The 22,372-nt window shown below is 49.3% G+C and overlaps 1 protein-coding gene across 18 annotated transcripts in view; it reads right to left on the reverse strand.

The window, feature by feature from the left end:
* UBR5 (ubiquitin protein ligase E3 component n-recognin 5) overlaps positions 1 to 22,372 on the reverse strand; it is a 2,064,863-nt gene that overhangs the window by 659,366 nt on the left and 1,383,125 nt on the right. For all 18 annotated transcript variants that reach the window (XM_086966085.1, XM_086966077.1, XM_086966080.1 and 15 more), the window contains one exon: positions 3,203 to 3,460. In XM_086966085.1, the coding sequence (XP_086822211.1) occupies positions 3,203 to 3,460 (258 nt within the window). The remainder of the gene's footprint in view (positions 1 to 3,202; positions 3,461 to 22,372) is intronic.

A 22,372-nucleotide genomic window follows, 5' to 3' on the forward strand; every position in this document is an offset into this window, starting at 1 on the left:
TGAACCCCACCAAGTTCCAGAAAGAACTTAGCTGTCATCTAGGTGACGAAACACAGTGGGGGACAGCAATGCCAGCACAGCCGAGACCAGACCACAGGTTGAGAGAAAAAGCACAGAGCAAGAAATGCTGATGCGGAGTGAGAGTTCATTGCTTCGAAAAAGAAGATGAACTGATCCTAGGGTCCGATGGATCTGCAGGATCTGATGTGTTGACAGGAAGAAAGACGCAGAGAGAGGACAAAAGGGTATGACAGAGTCAGCGCATACCTGTCGAGTATGCACAACAGTGGAAAAAAGCACTATTGAACTTGCACCAGCTAAGATACGCGGGGCAGCATTGGCAGGATGCCGACCAATGGCCAGAAAGTGCTGGCATTACTAGAAACACAAGACAATCCAGTACAAAGTCGCTCCTTCACAAAGACATGTGAGAGGGCAGACAGCAACAAGCTGAAGCACCCAGAACAGGACTACACTAAGACTGGTATTCACGTGGAAGACCGGAATACACATAGGCATACAGTGTGGACGCCAGAACCACACAAGGTATATGGAAATCCCCTTGTGGGGTAGCGTGAGCAGCCCAGATGTGAAGGACGCATCACTAGGTAGGCAACCGGCAAAAAGGGGCCTCCGGCAAGCCGGACAAACACGCAAGAGCTCGCACCATGAGCAGGCCGGGTCGAAAACCAAGGGCACCGCAGCAAGGAAGATTACCTGCGAGACCCTGCTGTGGGAAGAGCACAGAGTTGATATATATTAAGATAGATACACATCTAAAAAAGGATGTGTTGCATAAAACAAGACAAGGGTACGCCATAAGTACCAACAGTCATGTTGAAGCACAGTTGGACAGGACAATGTCAAGATCTGTAAGAGACATCAGCCACCCGTCCGGGAGGAGCCACGGTCTCCCCTAGACAGATGAGGGGATGGAGCAGGACACAAAAGTGGAAAAAGTCAGGACCAATGTAATGGCCTACGGATGTACAGACAAGACCACCCAAGAACGGGAGTATCCTGAAGAGAACACTTCCCCAGAGAGTGTTACAGCAGGAGGAAGAGGTGTGGCGCAGAGGCCAGGGTGCCTGACGCCAGACTACAGGGTTAACGGTTCGATCCCTGGTGCTGGCGGCAGGCTAGCCCAGCACCATGTGACTCTGGGAAATAGCTTGCTTAATCTTTCCGAGGGCCCAAGCGCTGGGACACCACTTCGGAGGTAGCTGTGCGCTTTACAAATACTGGTATTTCATTTAATTTAATTTAACCCAAAGCAGAAGCGTGGAAAACACCTGCGCAGAAGGCATCAGGGAAATAGGAAAAACTCCTGTTTGGGAAGTGCCCAGAAAATGAGGCGAAGATGCCACCACCTATAGACAAGTCCAGACAGGGCTGAAACACAAGAAAGCATTACCCATCCCGGAGAGTGGAGAGTAGAACCAGTCACAGCAGAAGCGGAAGAAAGAACGCAGGTACGCCATGATAGCGAACATACCAGGGTGCACCCACACTACGCGCAAACACTGAAGAAGTGTGCTGCACAGCTGCCCTGCCCTGGCACTATACGATGGCAGGGTGTCTGCCGCGGAAGAACTGTACCGGAACGGAACAGAACAATGGGTCCCAAAGGACAGTAGCTGGCGAAAAGTAGAGCAGCCAACATGGACAAAGAGGAGCATAGCGAGGCTGAAAACGCCCCTGGGAAAGGCAGGCAAGGCAGAAGCCTCACAGTAGGGAACCTCTACCGATGCTTCAAAGTACTACGGACAACCATAGACCCCAACCCTAAGAAAGTTAAATAGAGCTACGCCAACCTGTGGGTCGCATAACAGCAGAAAGAGAGGACAGACTGATCTACGGAAGAACCTCTGTGAGGAAGACTCCACAGGAGCGAACCAAGCCTTCCTTGTAGGAAGGCAGCTACACAAAAGCCAGCAAATAACCCACATATGATAAGTCTTAACCCCGGCAAGGGACACTAAAACGACCCTAGGCACGGTGAGCCCAGAGGGATTTCATCCTCCTGTAACAGAGGAGCTGTAGGTGCCGGCACCAGCATCCACCGACCCCGAGACAGCGTTGCATCGACCTCGAGAACCTCCAGAGGGGACTCAATCTGGGTGCGGACCGATGGTGACTCGACTTTCACCTGAGGAGGAAAGAGGTTGACAGGGCGTCTAACTCGGTGCCGCAGCCGACATCAGCGCAGGAAGCTGCACAGGGCTGTGTGGCAACAGGACAGGCGGTCTGGACGGACGACTGGGATGCCTCTCCGGGCCGTGTCCCGACGTTTTATCGACTCAAGAACCAGAGTTGATGCACGCAGTCGGCGCGGAGGACGAATCCGCCTGCGAAGGCCCTACACGAGTGCCGTCCTCCTCTGTGGGACCCGATGGCGCACCATGGAGAAGGGGTGACCCTAAGAAAGACTGGAGAGACTTTGAATAGTCCTCCATCTGGGTGCTTGTCGCTTCGACACCCGGGAAGAGTGGGTATCAGGGAGACTACTCCTGGGTGCCTGTGTCTGGCAAAGACCAAGAGCAGCGGGCCCCAGCGTCACCTTTACGGGAGGACCACCTCCGGACATTCGGGCTGCCAGCAGCTTCTTACGACCCTTTCTCAGGGACTTTGGTTTCATCTGCCGACAGGAGTCGCATTCTACGGAGTCGTGGTGCACTCCCAGGCACCACATACATATCGTGTGCGGATCCGTGACAGACATTTGCAGTGTACAGGTCTCACAAGCCTTAAAGCCCAAATTAATCGCACACTGCACTGTTCCGCGACGCCGAAGGTGTCGAGAAGGCCTGAAAAACAGGCCAAGGAACCGCGGGTTTTCCTGGATCCGTGTTGGGACGCAGAAAAGAAGAAAAATTGACATCAGCGCACCGGGAGGGGCTTATATGGCTCCCCTGATGTCACGTCCATGGACGTCAGGGCGGAGCCGTGTAGCACCGCCCCCCCATCCCCCCTCCCCTCCCCGGCACGCAGAGGTGCTGCTGCGGAAAGTTTTCTGGATTCAGTCTGACGCCTGGGGATACTCTAAGTTTAAGAATCTGCAGCTAGATGTCTTTATCAGATTAGATTTTCAGAGGCTCTTCTTCTGAGTGACAACGTTTTTTAGGAAAATCCTTATCTCCAGATTATTAAACTCTCAGCATTTGGAATAGAGATAAAATATAAAAATAGTCATTACACTTACGTGCTGGTGCAGATGTGCTTGATGGAGTTGTATTAGTTGCCCTTGAATTCTGGTTATTCCGCACTGCCCACTGCATTGATCTTGGAGCCTGCGCAGCACCACTGGCATGAGAACTACTTGTTGACCGCTCTAAGGGTTCATCAATCATAAAGGTCTCTTGTTCAATGTCTTCACTCTGACTGCTACTACTGTCTGAATCACTGGAATCATTAGATTGGGAATCGTCTTCGGAGAAAAATGCTGGTACACTGCTGGCACCTGCAGGACAAAATCAAAACAAGATTTTACTGCACTAAATTTCACTTCTGCACTGTTATTCCAATAGTATTCACAATCTGCTTTTAAATTCACGAGTGATTACACTATTACAAATTAATATTCCCACTGTCACATTTCCAATGCATAGATTAGCCAATACTTTCCACTGTGATAACATATGTACATCTATCTATCTATCTATCTATCTATCTATCTATCTATCTATCTATCTATCTATCTATCTATCTATGTCAGTTTTTTGTTCCCTACCCAGGAAAAATACAAATTGCAGGGTAGAAATTCCCCAGGCATTAGCAAAAGGATATCTGACACTCTAGTAGGTATGCTAACATGCACTACTGGGGCACTGTGGCTCAGAATTTGGCTCACAAGGAACCTGACCGGTTTTGCCAGCCTATAAAATGTCTGGTGAGAAACAAACACAGAACCAAAAGGAACTTCATTCTAACTGGAGGAAAAATTCAAATATTCAAGAACGTGGGATTTTGTTGGCTCTTGTTTCATACCTGTGTCAAAGAATAATAAACAAACAGGCTACTTACTTTCTAATCAATACTTTTAACAGCAGAATACTCAAATTTAGAAAAACAGCAGATAGTTAACTGGATCCAGAGAATCCTTCCAGCTATGTGGTAGCTTGGTACAGCTCTGGACGAGATGGCGCTGAGCCACCTGTAAAATCCGGCCATACACACTAAAATCTGTGTCTTATACACTTCCCTTTCATGCCCTCAGAAATGAGACATAGTACAAATGGTCCTATTGTGGGGACTTTAGACAGTAAAGAGTCCACATCACAGAATGGGGAAGAGGGAGGGTAGTGATGGATCTGCAGTTAGACTATCCACCAGAAGAACAAGTTACTTGCCTTCTGTAACATTCTTTCTAGTGGATGCTTTATCTAACAACAGATTCCTCACTATTAAAATATTCTTCAGGCATAAGAATGGATCCAGAAGGTTTCACAGCAGTGGTTCTACATGCCCCTAGTTGGTGCAGTGCACCTCCACAATGGCCTAATTCTGCCCAAGAGTCACATTTAAGTACCAACCCTGCACATCAATGTCAGTTTCTTACAAGACTCTTTCCGCTTCCTTGGACACGGAGCGCAAAGGGGAGCTGATCAGTGTGTAGATCTCATATTTGGAATTCTTTAAATGGCAAAAAAGGCCACTCAACAGAATGGGATGTCTGGGGACAATGGTAATACTGCAGTTGGATCCGGAAACTTCTGCCGAGCAATACCCCTTGCGTGTTACATCAGGTGGCTCCATTTGGCTCCGTATGACTCCAGTGGAGTTGTTAGCGTCGGTTATGACATCACGGTGCCTATATATAAGGCACCGAGGCGCGCGTACATCAGTACTTTTAGTTTTTTGCACTGCAGAAGCACAAAGCCACTAAGTAACTGTTGTAGTCGTGTGCAAAACTAGGGCCCTGAAAAGGGGAGAAACCCTAGCTCTACAATATCAGTCCGCAAAGCAGGGAGGCATGGGTGGGGCTGTAAGGAACCTGCAGCTAGATAGAGTCTCCACCAGATAATGTGTTACTGACGGTAAGCAACTTGTTCATTTGATAGACTTCTAGTAGCAGATTACTTATCTTTGAATAAGATACCGGAGCCATACCATCCCGGCAGTAGGTTGCAGACTCACATCCCAAACTAAAAAGTCTTGTAGGATGGAACGGGCAAAATGTCTGCCCCCTGCACACTTGCCCATCAAGGCAGTAATGTTTTGCGAACGTGTACAAAGATGCCCATGCCTCTGCCGGACAGATGTCTTGGACTGGGACACACCAAGCCAAGGCCGTAGTTGCAGCCTTTCCCCTGGTGGAATGGACTCTTAATCCCTCAGGGGGCTGCTTCTTTGCCAAGGCATAAAAAATCTTGATTCAGAGAACGACCCAGCAAGAGATGGTCTTTTTCCGCACATGCCTTCCCTTCTTTGCTCCCACGTACCCCACAAAGAGTTGGTCATCCACCCGGAACTCTCTTGTGCTGTCAAGGTAGAACGACAACGCCCTTTTTGGGTCCATTCGGTGGAGACGCTCCTCTTCCTTAGAAGGATGCAGGGGAGCAAAGAAGGTGGGACAAGTGATGGACTGACCCAGATGGAAAGGGGTCACAACGTTTGACAAAAAGGATGCCCTGGTGCGAAGAACCACCTTGTCCAGAAGGGACATCAGATAAGGAGGCAAGCATGATAATGCCTGCAACACACTCACCCTCCGGGCATATGTAATCGCTAGTAAGAAGGCTGTTTTGATGGTCAACAGCCGGAGGGGACAATTGTGCAAAGGCTCAAAGGGAGCACACATTAGATAGGGTAAGACCAAATTAAGGTCCTACTGTAGCATAACAAAGGGCGTGGGTGGAAAATAAGTGTAAATAGGAATCTATTTACAATAGGAGACTTGGAGAGAGGGCTGGCCTGGCATCCACAAAAAAGCAGACAGTGCAGAAATGTAGCCCTTGAGAGTCCCGAAGACAGAGCCCTGCTGGGCAAGGGTTAGAATGAATAAAAGGACAGTAAAAAGAAGAGCAGAAAGAGGGTCAATGGACCTTTCTGTACAGTGTAATACAAATGTCTGCCAAGGGCAGGGGTATACCGCCTTAGTGGAGGGCTGCCTGGCTGCCAGAATAACATTAAAGACTTCAGGATAAAAGTCAAAACCTTTCAACAGTTGCTGCTCAATCTCCAAGCATGGAGGCGCAGAGTTGACAGGTTCGGGTGGAGAACCCTCCCATGCTGCTGCAACAGAAGATACTCCCGAAGGGGCAGCCTGATAGGAGGATTGATACTCATTCTCAGAAGCTCTGAATACCAGACTCTCCTCGCCCAGTCTGGAGCCACAAGAATGATACCTGTGGAAACGGAGTTTGCCAAGTAGCTTTGAGACGTGCCTCCCGGCCCTTTAGGCATCAGGGCTGTTTCCAGCGAGGACTTGCGCCAAGACTTGCCGGACCCGCTTCGCGGGTCCCGCTGCGTGGATCACCGCAGGAGCAGATTGCGAGGAGGGGCTTGTGTGAGGTAACCGGCAGGGCTGCGAGCTGGGAGCAGGGACTCCGTGGACCAGGAGTCCCTGCGAGGGCCTGATCTACGCCAGCTGGCCGGCTCTCCCTGCCGGCCCCGCCCCCATCCCGCCTATCTCGCTAACAGGGATATATTACCGGTAGTACATCCGCTGCGCGGGAGCGCGCGGGGGAGCGCCCGGGGCTAAGCCCGGAGGCCGTCCGAGGTTGGCCACGGTTGGGTTGGGCCTGGTCCCTTGGTTACCTGCCCCGAGATTGAGGTCTCAGTGTACTTTCACGTAAGTGTTCGCCTAACGTTGGTCGTGTGTCAACAGCATAATGCCTTCCAAAAAGTTACCTACAACCAGCAACTCCATAGAGAACTACCTGGTACAAGTCGTTGAAAAAATCAACTGCGACAGGAGAGCTTCGCTAGGCATAGATTCATCCACTCAATCCCCTTTTATAGACATTGAGTCAGAGGATCCCTTTGGTCTTTTGAGCACTTTTAGTACAAACAATGATACATCTAACCCATTTCCGGATACCATCATTATTCAGCCTAGTGGCACCGTCGCTGGTCTTGAAGAGTGTAGCGCGCAGGAGGCAGCGCTAGAGGCAACTACCAGTATTGAGCGCCATATTTCCCCACTAGTACCTGCTCCGGGAAAACGGGAATGCCTAAGATCAGCTAAAAATAAAGCGGCTAACCTCCCGAGGAAGCATTCTGAGGAAGACGAGTTAGACTTGTCCAGTGAAGCTAATCTAACACTCACAAACGCTCAATTTACTAAATTACTGGCCCTGATGGACTCTAAAATCAAAGCTGTGGTTAAGCCTCTGGTCAGTAAAATTGACAAGCTAACATCTGAGGTCAACCGACTGGAAGGTCTTTTACATCAAACCATGGGTGATATAGGAAAACTCCCTGATAACGTCGCTGCTAAGATAGAGGAATCTTTAAATAAATCGGTATCCACAGCCATCAGCGGACTCATCCCTACCCCCGTTTCAAACCCACCACCAACAAATAACATTACTATTAGTACCCCTCCTGGCGCCCCTCTGTTTGCACCGATCTCTGCTGCTGTCGCTGATGATCCACCCACAGAAAAAGGGACTTTCGAGCTTGTGGTTGAAGCGTCCCCACTGGTACTTGTCCTTGCCAATGTTCCTCCTTTGGCTCAAGGAGAGCGGGAAACAACATCTTCTCTAATTAACAAATCATTATCATGGCTTACCAACAATATGGTAATCACTCCGTGGGGAAAACAGCAACTCTCCCAAGAGCTCGTCAAAGCCAGAAGGGTCCAGTGGATTGGGGACAGGGTGAAAAAGTTTCAGGGGGAGTGCGTCGTTCTACACTTTTCCGACCCTGGGGTTCTGCCTAACATCCTACCTAATATCCTACCACCACAAAGGAGATCAACCTCTATAGTTCCATTGACTCTGGATTTCTTCTATCCCAGAAAGGGTAGTGGCCCAAACGCAAGCATCCTAAGAACCAAATGGAACATTGTGACCAAAAGAGGGAGGAAGGATGTCGCGTCTGTGGATTGGGGCTTGGGGCTGGAAAATCGTTTTTCTGCATTCTCTAATTTAGATGACTGCGACTGACAACCACCTATCGGTAACCCCATCCCCTTGCCCTGTGCTGACAAAAGAACTCCTGACGCAATCAGTAATTTTACAACAGGCTGTACCCAGGGGTATCCGCTCAATGATCCTCCAGGTCCATCAAATGCAATTACCATTAATCAGGCCAATGGGGGCAGGGCGTCACTTAAGCCCACTACAAACCCCTGTTCTCCTATGACACTTATTTCGAAGGAAGAAACAGGCTGTAAAATTATAAGCTGGAACTTCGCCGGAATTAGTACAAAAAGGAGCGACAACGAGTGGGTCTCCTTCGTCGCAAGTCACGACGTCATCGCCCTACAAGAAACTTGGGACTTGTCTTCTAATCAATGGTTGGACGGTTTTGTAGGCTTTTCAGTCGCGGCCCGCCCCAGTGCTGCAGGCAGAGCGAGGGGAGGTCTTTCGACCTTTTTTTCTTTAGACCTCTCTGGCACGCTGAAAAAAATTGATTATGATTCCCCAAATTGTTTAATTGTGGAAAGGCAAATCTGCCCATTAAAAAGCATTCTGTTTATCAATTTCTACAACTCTGTCAATAAGGAATTTGGGGGCAATAACATCACCCAACTGGATGCATTTTTAACTGCTTTTATCCAAAATTCCCCCTCCAGTCATGAACTGGTGTTAATGGGAGATTTTAATATTCACCCCTGTAATCTGGGTTGCACCATTTTAGGAGTCACGGAGGCTTGGGAACAGGAGGGCCCACACTTCGAACATACCAGGCGTGGTGAGGATCTGGAGGATTTTCTGGCCAAATTTAACCTCCTTGAATTGACACCAGGAGAAGGGGTACCTAGAGCATCAACGTTCAAGGGCTCCCCCATGGGTTCTATTATTGACTATATTTTTGTGATCTCTGCCATTTTTAATTGTATTATTTCCTACTGTACTGTGTTTTCGCCTTTTAGCGATCATAATCCTGTTTTCCTGTTCATCCGTTGGGGGGGTGCTTTGGGTCCCATGCCAGGGCATCCTAAACAGGGCTTCACCCTTCGCACAACAGACCAAGGCAGGCGCTTGAAATGGGGGAATGTGGTAGCAGATGAGTTTTACACTAATATCAGCCAAAAGATTGAAGAGCACATTAAAATCTGTCAAGATTCGACTGTGCCAGGTAATGACACCATGGCCGCCTTTCAATCAATATGTCATATAGTGGCTGAGAATCTTACGGTATCAAGGGGCAGGGGTGAACAAAAGCTGCATAAATGGTTTGATCCTGCTTGCACCAGGGCCCTTAGAGACTTAAAAATGGCCCTTAAAGCACAACCGAGGGACAGGGCTTTGGTTTCAGTATTAAGAAAAGAGTATAGGGCCGCTACTAAGTCCAGAAGGGATAGCATCAAGCAGGAGGCATGGGACCAACTAAACGATATTAACATCTTGAGAGACAGCAGGCAATTCTGGGCTGTAGTAAATCACCCTTATTTTTCAGATTCTCCAAATCTAGATACCGATTGTGTAATACCCGATGAGAAGTGGCTGGCCCACTTCAGCTCTGTTTATGGTGAGTCTGGTGCCTGTTCGCCGCCACAAAAGGGTGCAGGTTCTGTGGCCACACCTATACAATTTAACAGCGGGGAAGTGGAAAACGCAATCTGTGCCACATCAAAGAATAAAGCCCCCGGCCCAGACGGGGTACCAGCTGACTTTTATTTACACTCCCCCAAATTCTGGGCTGGTATCCTGGCTAAAGTGTTCACAGCCGCAAACACCACGCCCCCCCCAAATACATGGGCTACGTCCACCATAGTGCCTATATTTAAAAAGGGCAGAAGGGATGACCCAGGGTGCTACCGGCCCATTTCTCTCCTGGACTCTGCTATTAAGATCCTGGGCAGAGTCCTTTTAGTGAGATTAAGAGATAGCCTGGAGGATTGCGGTGGCCTGGCTGACATACAGTATGGTTTTAGGGAAAAAAGGGGCACGATAGAGCAGTGCTCAAACCTGCACCTTCTGATTTCCAAGTATACGGTGGCCAAGGAGGGGACCTTGTACTTAGCATTTATGGACCTCTCCTCGGCCTTCGACTTGGTCAACAGATCGAAACTGTGGGAAATCCTAACTAATATGGGAATTGACGCCGACTTGGTGGCTTTTATAGCTTCTTTGCATCAGGATTTATTCGCTGCTGTAAGAGTAACCAAAGAGGGAAGATGCACGTCAAGTTTTAGATCTCTACGGGGCGTTAGGCAGGGATGCATATTGGCCCCCCTGTTGTTCACTATCTATATAAATGATCTAGGCAACCATTTACTTGAGGCAGCATGTGACGTACCGCGTGTAGGAGAAGTTAAGATCCCTGCTCTCCTATACGCGGACGATGCTGTACTCATTGCACGTACAGGGGTATGTCTCCAAAAATTGCTGGATGCTTTTGGGACTTTTATGGACCGATTGGACCTGAAGGTTAATGCATCCAAATCGCATACCATGGTTGTAGGGACACAAGGGAAAAGTGGCAAGAGAGGATCTAAAACCTTCTTTTGTAAAGGGGAGATTGTGTCAGGAGTCCCCGTGTTTCCATACCTGGGAGTGCTTTTCGATAGCAGGGGTACCTGGGGCCCACAGATACGTGCAAAAAGCCTAGCGGTTACAAGAACATCTAGGGCCATCTTAAGTTTTGCTAAAAGGCTGGGACATCGACCCATGAAGGCAATCATCCAGGTCTACAACAGTAAATCCCTTCCCGTGGCTCTGTATGGTGCGTCCCTATGGGGGTACGCACGACTAGAAGAAATCCAGGTAGCCGAAAATAGTTTTTTACGTTCAGTCCTGTCCCTCCCCCAATCCTCCCCGGTTTTCTCCATTCACACAGAACTTGGTTTGGATTACATCCAGGACAAACTGAGATTGGCCCCATTAATATACTGGCTTAAGACCTGGTTAAACCCTGAACTTCTGTTAAATCACACGATCACGAGGGACGTGATGAGTTTAGAGTACAGTCACAAGATACCATGGATGGCGTATTTGCACAAATCTTTTAATGAACTAGGACGTCCAGATTTATTCACCTCCCCCTCGTGTATCACAAAGCAGGATGTGAGTCTTATAAAAAAACAGTTTTTGTCTAGGGCATATATGTTGCGAGAAGAAGTCGAATTATCAAAACCATCTGTTCGAATGCATTATTTGTCACTCCAGTCACCTGCAATTGAACCCTATTTATGTTTTGTCACTAATCCGTTCCATAGATTTTTGTTAACAAAATTTAGATTTAACATTATTCATTTTTATTTGGGCCATTTTAATACCTGGATGAAACCTGAGTTAGCTCCCCCATGCACTTGTGACAATTTTTCTGTTCAGGACAGTTTACATTTTGTTATGTTTTGCGATTTCTTCTCCGACCAAAGGAAAAAATACCTGCTACCAGTCTTAAGAGACGCGGGCTTCTCCCAGGTCAGACCAGCCATGTTATATTTAAAATCAATGGGTAACATCTGTATCACTTTCGCCATGGCCAATTTCCTTGTGGCAGCAACCAGAGCCAGAAGGGGCATGAATTTGGAAATTGGATGTACATAATGTGTTTCTTAAAATATCTTAACGTACTGATTTTTCGTCTCATTAACTTGCTCATAAATGAAATTGTTTAATTCCTTTTTAAATTGTACATAATACTGTTTTTATGTACTTTGTATGATTTTAACAAATCGAATAAAGTTAATTTGACTGTCTGACTTGGGCCCGGTTGCTCCTGATCTTTAGAACCCTGGGTAGGAGTGGAATGAGCAGAAAGGCGTACAATGGGCCTGCGCTCCACTCATGACTAAACGCGTCGCTGAGCGACACCTGCCTTGTAAACTCCAGCGCCCAATACCGTTGACACTACGTGTTATCTTCGGAGGCGAACAAATCCAACCAAGGTTCTTCCCACAGCTGAAAGAGACCTTGCGCAACCTCCGACTGGAGACGCCACTCGTGATCCGCTAGGCATCGACGGCTGACTTTGTCTGCCCTGGAATTCAAAGAACCTGCCAGGTGTTGAAGCACCAGGGTTATGTCCTGCTTTTCCAGCCATGTCCAGAGACGCAGGGCCTCTCGACAAGGGGTCCACGATCCCACCCCTCCCTGCTTGTTGCACCTTAAATTTGTCTAAAGATCTAAAATGTGGACTAAGGAAAGAGAAGGAATAACATTGCATCTCAATTTGCGAGTCTGGAACCATCTGTCACCTTTGGACAGTAGAACTCAAAGCCTCACAGAAAGAAGAACTCTGACATGCACTCTGAAGTTGGTTGAGAATGGCAAACTCAAATGGCTTAGGGGCTGATGCGGCAGGCAACGGAAACTGGGGAAAAACTGTGTCCCTATTGACCTGAGCGATGTCTACTTGATTCCCATTCTCAGCCACATAAGTACTGGTGTGACTGTAGCAGTGGTGGTGGTTTCTAGCGCTGTCTCAACGACAACCCTTTGGAGTAGCCTCAGAAGAGTCAAAAGTGAGGAGAAAACTCTTGCTGTGGCAGTACTTTATTTAACCCCTTCCATGCTGATGACGAACCCCAGCCGTCATGCACTACGGTGCTCGTGTGCTGATGACGGCTGGGGTTCGTCATGGCCCGCCCCTGTTCTTTTGTTTACCGCACAGCGGCGGAAACGGGCCAGCAGGGAAGGGGTTAAAGCATTCAAGGGCAGAATCGGCCTTATCGCCAAAAAGCCAGGACCAGAAAGTCAGAACTGTGAGGAGTTGGCCTGATATGCAGTGCTCACTATTCTAGTGATCACTATGTATCAGTCCAAACAACCCTTATGGTGATTGGTTGTAAGTCAACCTTAGACCAGCTGTGAGAAGTTGGCCTGATATGCAGTGCTCACTATTCTAGTGATCACTATGCATCAGTCCAAACGACCCTTATGGTGATTGGTTGTAAGTCAACCTTAGACCAGCTATCCTAGTAGCGTGGATACAAGCAGTCTTCGGGCTAAACTCTAGAGGGCGTGTTAAGCCAGCTGTTATACCATCACATATACCCCTTGAACACCAAGTGAAAGGAAACCACACAAGTGTTATGAAAATAAACAGTGTATTTATTAGAATCACAACAGCCCTGTACTCTTTATGAGGACAGGGTACTAAGCACACAACAAAACTCCTATGAAAATACTTCAAGTTGCACAATTTACACAAATGCCCGAGGGGCACGGAAAACCATATACTATGGAAGTGGAATGCGAAATTACTAGCAGGTAAGTACTGTACTAATAGGCTTTGGAATCGCTAGGACTACGTTACTGAACTTTCAGATTACTAGTAGGAGGCCTAGGGGACTCGGGTGCAGAGTGTGCACTCTCACGCGGGATGCGGGACAAAGGCTATGGTAGCTAGATTTCACAAAGTTAGTGTTCTCGGGCGAACCCGATAAGATAGATCGAAAACGACAGTGGATCCTGACCCTTGGATAGTGAGGCTATGCTGGGGCACCGAAATGCCGAGTTTACCTAGCCCAGGGGCTGCAGTTGCATATGTCTCAAAAGACGTCGGGAATCCTCGTAGACTAACCAGGAGCCTGAAGAAAGGAGTTGCTGGCAGCCGACCAGTGAAGATAGTTCGAGTTGATCCAAGCCTGGATCGAAGATGGATGACACCTGAAAGCAGAGGGGACCAAGTTCGTGACTACTAGCCCGTAGTCAGGTGGCACCAGGAGGGCACCGGATGGTAGTCACCTCGACTAGGTGAGTGGGCGACGTTGTGCTCTGCAGATCTCACGGACCAGGAGGCGTTGTCGGCGACCAGGTTGGAGGTGCGGGCTGTCCCACGAAGGATGAAGCTGTCGACGTCGCTGGACCCAGGATTGGGGCAACAAGTCTTGGCTAATTCAAGCCCACGCGGTGGACTCAAAATGGCGTCTGGAGTGGACCAGGAGGGTCCGGGGTGCTCCTCTTTTGGAAGGGAGCAAGGGACAGTCTGGAGCAACCAGACCAGCAGCAGTGATGTCGTCGGGCGTTGTTCAGAAGGCCACAAGCCAGCGGGCTAGTAGCCAAACAACGCGGTGAGCAGCAAAAAGCAGAAGGGCCCCACGCAGATGGTGGAGATGCTGGGAGGCTGTACTTCGGTGCTGGAGCTGCTCAGGGTCGGGGCTTCTCGGACCCCAAAGCACTCACCAGAGGATCCCTCGGCGGTCGTGCTGGATAAGAGCTGGGCAGTTCAGATGATGGCCGGTCCCTCGAGGTCTCGTCGCACCTACGGTTCTCAGCTTAGCTGTAGAGGTAGGTAGAGGTCAGAGGTGCCAGGGAAGCTGGGTCTCGTCGTGCTGGTCGGTCGGATTCCTGAGGAAGGACGTGCAGCAAACCGCAGAGTTCTTAGATGGTGCCTGCGGATGCAGGGTGACTACTCCTTAGTCACAAGGGAGAAATCTTGAGAAGAGTCTTGAAGTCCTTTCGTAGAAAGTCGTTTCTTGATTCAAAGATGATCTAATTTGGAAGGGTCCCCGCTCCTGCCTTTATCCTAAAGAAAGGGGTGGGTACGCAACTAGGTCCTGCCCTAGGTGTGGGACCAGGAAGGGGGGTGGTTACACCCCTCTCCCATGCCGGACTTTCCCCAGGCCAGGGGCTGGTGTGCCCCTGGAACTGGTTCTAGCCGGCAGATGCGTAGTGAGCACCGGGGTGCCACTCTGCAGTCACCTTCCTGTAAAGCCCTGCCTACCCAGGATACACAAAACCCTGTCTGGGATGGTACTAGCACCGCCCCTGACAGGAAACCCTTTGTCCAAGCTCTCCTCGCTGGAACGACTCCCAGCAGCAGGAGGTCAGACTCATGTCTGTGGTGGCAGCATCCATTTTGTGGAGCTGAGGCTTCAGTTAACTTTAACCGGGGTTCACAGTTACATACATGTCGTGTCCCTCTAGAAGGGTGGAATGCTAACCCCGTCGCCAGAATTGGCGAGGGGTTAGTATTCCAATTCGTATGACACCTTACTCGACATGTTTTGATAAAGCAATACCAAAGATAGGATTTAACCGCGAGGATTATAATGCACTTAAGAGTATATGGTATGCGTTATCATGGAACAGCTATTAGGACTTGGTTCCGCAAGCTGCAAACGGACTCAGCTCATGCCAGAGCACCATTTCACACGATTCCAAGCACTCTGCCTTCAGGATTGTCAAGGCCTGCCATAGGAGTGACTGATAGGAATCTGTGTGTCCATTTTAGGGTTAGATATAGGTATACTATATCTAAAGCAAGGGGTGATTACACCACCTTGCCCCAGCTGTCGTGCAGCCAGTTGTGTCAGATTTAGATGGCCATCCAGGGGTGGCATAATACATGCTTCAGCCCCTGGTAGGCCCTGGGTACACCTATGCCCTGAGTTACAGGGTCTGATAAGGTGGCCCAGTACCAATTGGAAATGTACCTAAGGTACATGGAATCCATTTTAGAGAGAGAGCAGTAGGCCTGGGGTCCTGATTGGCAGGGCCCCAGGTCAACTAAGTCAGAAAACCAGCAAAACACCAGGCAAAAAGTTGGGGGCAACCATAGTCAGGTATCCACCTTCCTACAAGAACTATAAGGGATGTCTGCACAGCTCTACAAAAACCTGTGGATTACATTGACTACGCATGACAACGGATCACCACTCTAGTGACAACTGCCCACCCAAAGCAATCAGTAATGTCCATATCACACATTTGTCTAAATCATGGCCATCTTGAATGGTTTGAACCAAGTAGGCTAAAGTCCTACAGTACAGCTGGCAGATCTTGTTGCCCATGTCCCAGGGCATGAATAAAATAGATTTAAAGGTAGGCCGTATTGATTGATCTCAAGCTTCAATCCGTTTCAACTCCCTGTCTGGAGGGGTTGTGGGGAATGCATTAGGATCCTCTTAATGGGAGTAAGCCTGGACCACCAAAACTCTCAGGAGTAAAGGGCTGGGTAAGAAAATTATGGGAGTCGGTGTGTTGTGTCTGGCCACCTGCCTGTTCACTGATGAGCAAGAGCAAGGCTTAGGACAAGTGCCCATAAGAGTGTCAGTTAGGGCTTCATTCCATGGAAGTAAGGGCTCAGATGAGGCAGGCCATGGGTGCAAAAGCTCAATAAGGATATATGTATTTGATTGAAGAGAAAGCAGTTGTAGGTCCAGACCTGCAGCTGCTCATCTTATCACAGCAAAAGAAGCACACTCTTATGTTGAGGTTTCAAGGAGTAAAATCAACTATGTATCATGGGAAGTATTAGGTCTACTCCTCCTGTAATTCAATGTATAACTGTCATGGTAAATTATCCCCATAATTGTCATCACCAGGTGGTGTCAAACTCCGGTCATTATCAGAACTCAAAGAAATGGAGAATATGGTGATGATTTTGCATTGGCCTTGTTTGGTCCCATATGTGGCGGGGTGAGCCACATATAAGCAACACTCCTGTGCGTCAATGTCAGTTTCCTGCTTCATTCTTGTCTGTACTAGTGCAGATGTCTAATTTAAAACGTTTTTTGTTGGGGTAAAAGAGACCATTCCATGGAATGGGGAAATGGAAAGCAGGGCTCGAAAATCATTTAATTTTTACTAGACCTGTAGGCCTAGTAACATACAAAATCTACTCGACCTAACTGAAATGCACTAGACCTCTGTCTGTGAAAGCAAGCAAATGTGACCAGTGAACAAGATTTTAAAGGCATTTTTATTGCTCATTTACTTCGTGAACAATATAGATGCCTTTAAATCTTGTTATCTTGTCACATTTTCTCTGCTTTCAGAGACAGAGGTCAAACGTCAGTTTACTTTCCTACTTTCCAGAAAGGGCGAGTAGGACCTAAAAATAGCTCGCCCTAATTAAATCTGCTTCGAAAATCCGATCTTTCGATCTTTCGAGCTCTGGAAAGGCAGCGAAGAATCTGCAATTGCATGGAGTATCAACCTGAAGGAAAATGCTACTTACCCAGTATGCATCTGTTCTTGGCATGTAGAGCTGTAGAGTCACAGGCTGAGCATAGATCGCCATTCTGCTACTGCTCGAATAGCCAGGTCTTGAGGAGTCTTCTGAAGGTTAGCAGGTCCTGGGTCTGCCGTAGGAGGATGGGGAGGTTGTTCCAGGTCTTGGCGGCGAGGCGGGAGAACGATCTGCCGCTGGAGGTCGATCTACGGATGCGGGGGACAGTGGCAAGGGCGTCAGAGCAGAGCTGGCAGTTGGGGGTGTAGAAGCTTACTCGTCTGTTGAGGTATGCTGGTCCGGTGATGTGGAGTGCCTTGTGTGCGTGGGTGAGGAGCTTGAAGGAGATCCCCTTGTTGACGGGGAGCCAGTGCAGGTCTCTCAGGTGGGGTGTGATGTGGCTGCGGCGAAGGTCGTTTTGAATGCGCTGGAGTCATTTCAGGAGTTTGGCCGAGGCTCCTACATAGAGGGCATTTCCGTAGTCCAACCTGCTGCTGACGAGGGCATGGGTGACTGTTCTTCTGGTTTCTGTGGGGATCCACCTGTAGATCCTGTGGAGCATGCGGACGGTGTTGAAGCAGGAGGACAAGACGGCGATTTGGAGCTGTTCCCAGTTCGGTCGGCCACCAGGAGTCGTCCTAGACGAGGGGGTGGAGCCGAGGATGAGGACTTCCGTCTTGTCCGAGTTTAGCTTCAGTTGGCTGTTTTTCATCCACTCGACGATGGCATTCATTCCTTCGTGGAGGTTGGTTTTGGTGGTGAGGGGGTCCTTGGTGAGGGAGAGGATCAGCTGAGTGTCGTCGGCGTAGAAGATGATGTTGAGGTCATGCAGTCGGATGACGTGGGCGAGCAGTGCCATGTAGATGTTATACAATGTTGAGTTGAGGGATGATCCCTGGGGTACGCCGCAGATGATCCCGGTGGCCTTGGAGCGGAAAGGGGGGAGTCGGATGCTCTGGGTTTTGTCGGAGAGGAAGGAGGTGGTCTAGTCCAGAGCTTTGTCTTGGATCCCAGCGTTGTGGCGGCGTATGTGTAGGGTGCGGTGGCAGATCGTGTTGAAGGCATCTGACAGGTCCAGGAGGATGAGGGCCGCGTTTTCTCCATTGTCCAGCAGGGCCCTGAAGTCATCGGTGGCAGCGATGAGGGCAGCTTCGGTGCTATGGTTGCTGCGGATCCCGGACTGGTATGGGTCCAGGATGCTGTTCTCCTCAAGGTATTTACAACAAGGGGTGGTGAGGGACAGAGTCTCTGAATAAAGCAGAAAGCTCTCACCCAGTCAAGAGATCAGGGCTAGATCCAACAACGTTTTTTAGCTCACTGGACCATCCCAGTTTCAGAACCTGGCTGTATGCAAATTAGTCTGTTCCTGTCCCAGTGCATGATGGGAACAGGGCAAACCAAACTACAAAAGCCAATTCTTACACTGGGAAGGAAACAAGCTCCCGGGGACCGGTTTCTGGCATTACAGCCGTCTTCGGCCCGGTTTGCTTGAATCCTGATGGTGCAATGAGCAAGGGACTCATGTCTGAGTATACCCTTCCACGCTTAGGGTGGACAAAAATATTTACAACAAGGGGTGGTGAGGGACAGAGTCTCTGAATAAAGCAGAAAGCTCTCACCCAGTCAAGAGATCAGGGCTAGATCCAACACCGTTTTTTAGCTCACTGCACCATCCCAGTTTCAGAACCTGGCTGTATGCAAATTAGTCTGTTCCTGTCCCAGTGCATGATGGGAACAGGGCAAACCAAACTACAAAAGCCAATTCTTACGCTGGGAAGGAAACAAGCTCCCGGGGACCGGTTTCTGGCATTACAGCCGTCTTCGGCCCGGTTTGCTTGAATCCTGATGGTGCAATTAGGCTGTAATGCCAGAAACCGGTCCCCGGAAGCTTGTTTCCTTTCCAGTAAAAGAATTGGCTTTTGTAGTTTGGTTTGCCCTGTTCCCATCATGCACTGGGACAGGAACAGACTAATTTGCATACAGCCAGGTTCTGAAACTGGGATGGTGCAGTGAGCTAAAAAACGGTGTTGGATCTAGCCCTGATCTCTTGACTGGGTGAGAGCTTTCTGCTTAATTCAGAGACTCTGTCCCTCACCACCCCTTGTTGTAAATATGTTCTCCTCAAGGTAGCGGGTCAGTTGTCTGTTGACGGTCTTCTCAATGACCTTCGCACGGAGATGTGCCGGAAGTTCTTGAGGTCGTTGGGGTCTGCCTTTGGGTTTCTTGAGTAAGGCGTTGATCTCGGCGTGCTTCCAGCTCTCCGGGAAGGTCACTGTCGCGAAGGACATGTTGATGGCTTTACGGAGATGAGGTGCCATGCTGGTGCTGGCTTTGTTGAAGTTGTAGTGAGGGCATTGGTCTGACGGAAATCCAGAGTGGATGGTGTTCATGATTTTGATGGTGTCGTTGTTTATGTTGGTGCAGGCTAGCAGGGGGTTGGTGCGGGTGGCAGCCGTCGGGGCCGAGGTCTCGGTGGTTGTTGGTGCTGTCGTGACGTTGATGGTGTCGTGGATGTCATTGATCTTGCGATAGAAGAAGGTGGCTAGGGAGTCGCACAGGTCTTGCGAAGGTGGGATGTCTGTTTTGGAGCTGGGGTTGGAGAGTTCCTTCACGATGTTGAAGAGCTCTTTGCTGTTGTGTGAGTTGTTGTCTAGGCGGTCTTTGAAGCAGGCCCTTTTGGTGGATTTGATGAGGTGGTGGTGGTGTCTGCGGGTGGCATTCTTGTGGGCAGCACAGCTATCCGGTGTCAGTTCACGGTGCCATTTCTTCTCAAGCTTTCAGCACGTTTGCTTGGAGGCCTGGAGGTCTTCTGTGAACCAGCTGACTTTCTTGCTAGTGTGTCTGTTGGGGGCTTCGTGAGCGGGGCGAGGGTGTTGGCGCAGACGTCGATCCATTGTCTGAGGTTACGGGCAGCGGTGTCGGGATTGGTGGGTGGGTTCCGGGTGAGGGTGGTGGATAGCTGGTCTTCAGTGACTTTGCTCCAGCAGCAGAGGAGGATCTGTTGGGTGCGGTGGTGCGTGGTAGGTTTCCGGAAGGTTAAGTGGATGCAGCGATGGTCGGTCCAGTTGAGTTCGGTGGTGTGGGTGAAGGAGGTGTGTGGAGCTTGCAGAGAAGATGGGGTCAAGTGTGTGACCGGCAGAGTGGGTGGGCGTTGTGACAAGTTGTCTGAGTCGGAGGTTGGAGAGGTTGGCAATCAGGGTGGTGGAGTTGGGGTCGTTGTTGTTCTCGAGGTGGAAGTTCAGGTCCACGAGAAGGATGTAGTGTGTGGAGGCGAGGGCGTGTGTACTGACGAAGTCTGCGATGGAGTCGCTGAACTGCTGGGGTCTGTAGACGAGGGATCTACTGAGGGTGGTGTTGGGATCGGTGTGGATCTGGACGTGCAAGTGTTCGGCGGTGCTGAAGGTGTTGTCCGAGACTCAGAGTGTTCCTGTGGACGATGGAGATTCCTCCTCCTGCTCCGTTGGTGCAGTCTCTGTAGGTGATCTTGTAGCCATCCGGGATGGCTATGGCGATGTCAGGTGCCAAGGAGGGGATCAGCCAGGATTCCGTCAGGTAGGTCCCAGAGTTCAACGGCATGTTTGCGGACGGAGCCGGTGTTGAGAAGGATTCATCTGAGGTGGTTGGGTTCTTTCTCGGTGGGTCGGTTTGCAGGACGGATGATGGTGATGCTGCAGTTCCGGCAGGTGAAGGGTCCTTGCGTGCGTTTCGGGGCGGCCAGGAAGCAGGTATGTGATCGTCCGATGTTAAGTGCGTGGAGGGTGCTGGCATCGTAGCGGCGTCAGGTGTCATGGCGTTTACAGTGGCCAGGGGTTCTGGCGCTGACCGCGATCCAGGCGTGGACTTTGGCACGCCAGCGGTGCGCCCAAAATATAAGGGGTGGTGGGAGGGAGGAGCAGCTGAGAGGCGGCAGCGGGGGCGGCGAATGGGCGAGCGGGGGGGGAGAGGGGAGGGGGGGGGAGGCACAGCGGCGTGAAAAAAACCAAGTGAGGAACGGCAGAGGGAGCAGAGGGCAAAACTAGGCAAAGAAATCACGGGAGGGAAAATGGGAACAGGTGCAAACACAGATGGCAAAAAACTGTCCAGAAACAATACAAAATACAAATACAGGGCACAGAGAAACACCAGAGGGAGAAAAGAGATGAAAGAAAACACAGGCGGCAAACAGTCAAGAAAAAATACAAACACAGCGATCGAGCCTCGAACTCGTGTCTGGCAGCAGCAGCAAGCTGGGGGAGGCGCTCACAGCAGGTGGACCTGTTGCGGCGACGAGCTGAGCGACCTTACTAAGAGCAGGGTCACGGGTCACAAAACAAACAACCAACAATAATACACAACACAGTCATACTCCAAGACATAACTAAACATATCTACACACATCACAGTTCATTTCATAAATACATGCAATAAAAAAGGGGAAAGAGAAAGCGCCGACGTGCGTTTCAGAGTGGAGTCAAAAACCCACAATTTCTTCGTCAGGGCGCAGCAAATCAGTTATCATAGGGTGGTCAATTGTATTCCAAAAACCATCCAGGTGCTTTCTTATACATGGTGTAACAAGGGCTCAATGTAACAATTGTTTGGGACTTTAAAAACAATCTGTGGGAACAATGAAAATTCATTGGAGCACATCTCTATAATTTAGTATATACAGAACAATCAACATGAAGCTTTGGCAAGAACCCAAGGAAATAAAGCTAGGCCAGCTCCTGTAAAATGAGCAACAAAAGGATCCCCTAGTAGAAGGTGACTCTTAAGCCCCCATGGACTTTGCAACCTCGGTGTCCTTCATTTTTTCCAGCGAGGTGTCAACTGCTGCACCAAAGAGGTGTTCCTTGTCAAATGGTTGGTAGCGAATAGTAGCTTGCACTTCAGGTTTGAATCCTGAAATCCTCAACCAAGTATGTCTATGAAGTAGAACGCTAGTGTTTACTGCTCGGGCTGCTGTGTCTAAGGCACATTTGATAGAGGTATTTGTTATGAGTTCACCCTCTTGAATTAGGTCATTCACTCTAGATTTATGCTTATAAGGAAGAAATTGCATAAGCGTTTTGAGTTCATCATAATGAGATCTATCTTTCTAGCTAATAGAGCTTGAGCATTAGCAATGCGCCAATGATTGGCTGCTTGTGACGCTACTCTTTTGCCCGAGGCATCAATTAATTTGTACTCTTTATCAGGAGGACGGGCTTCACCTGTGGTGTGACAGTTAGCTCTTATGAGCGTTAGAAACCACAAGAAAGTCCAAGGGCAACTGACCTCTAATATATATGGGGTAAGCAGGTGCAGGTTTATACTTTTTCTCTACCCTGGGAGTAATAATTCTTGCCCTTAGAGAATCTTTAAAGATGTCATCTGT

The sequence above is a fragment of the Lissotriton vulgaris genome, chromosome 4_1, assembly GCF_964263255.1.
Source record: "Lissotriton vulgaris chromosome 4_1, aLisVul1.2, whole genome shotgun sequence".
NCBI lineage: Eukaryota > Metazoa > Chordata > Amphibia > Caudata > Salamandridae > Lissotriton > Lissotriton vulgaris.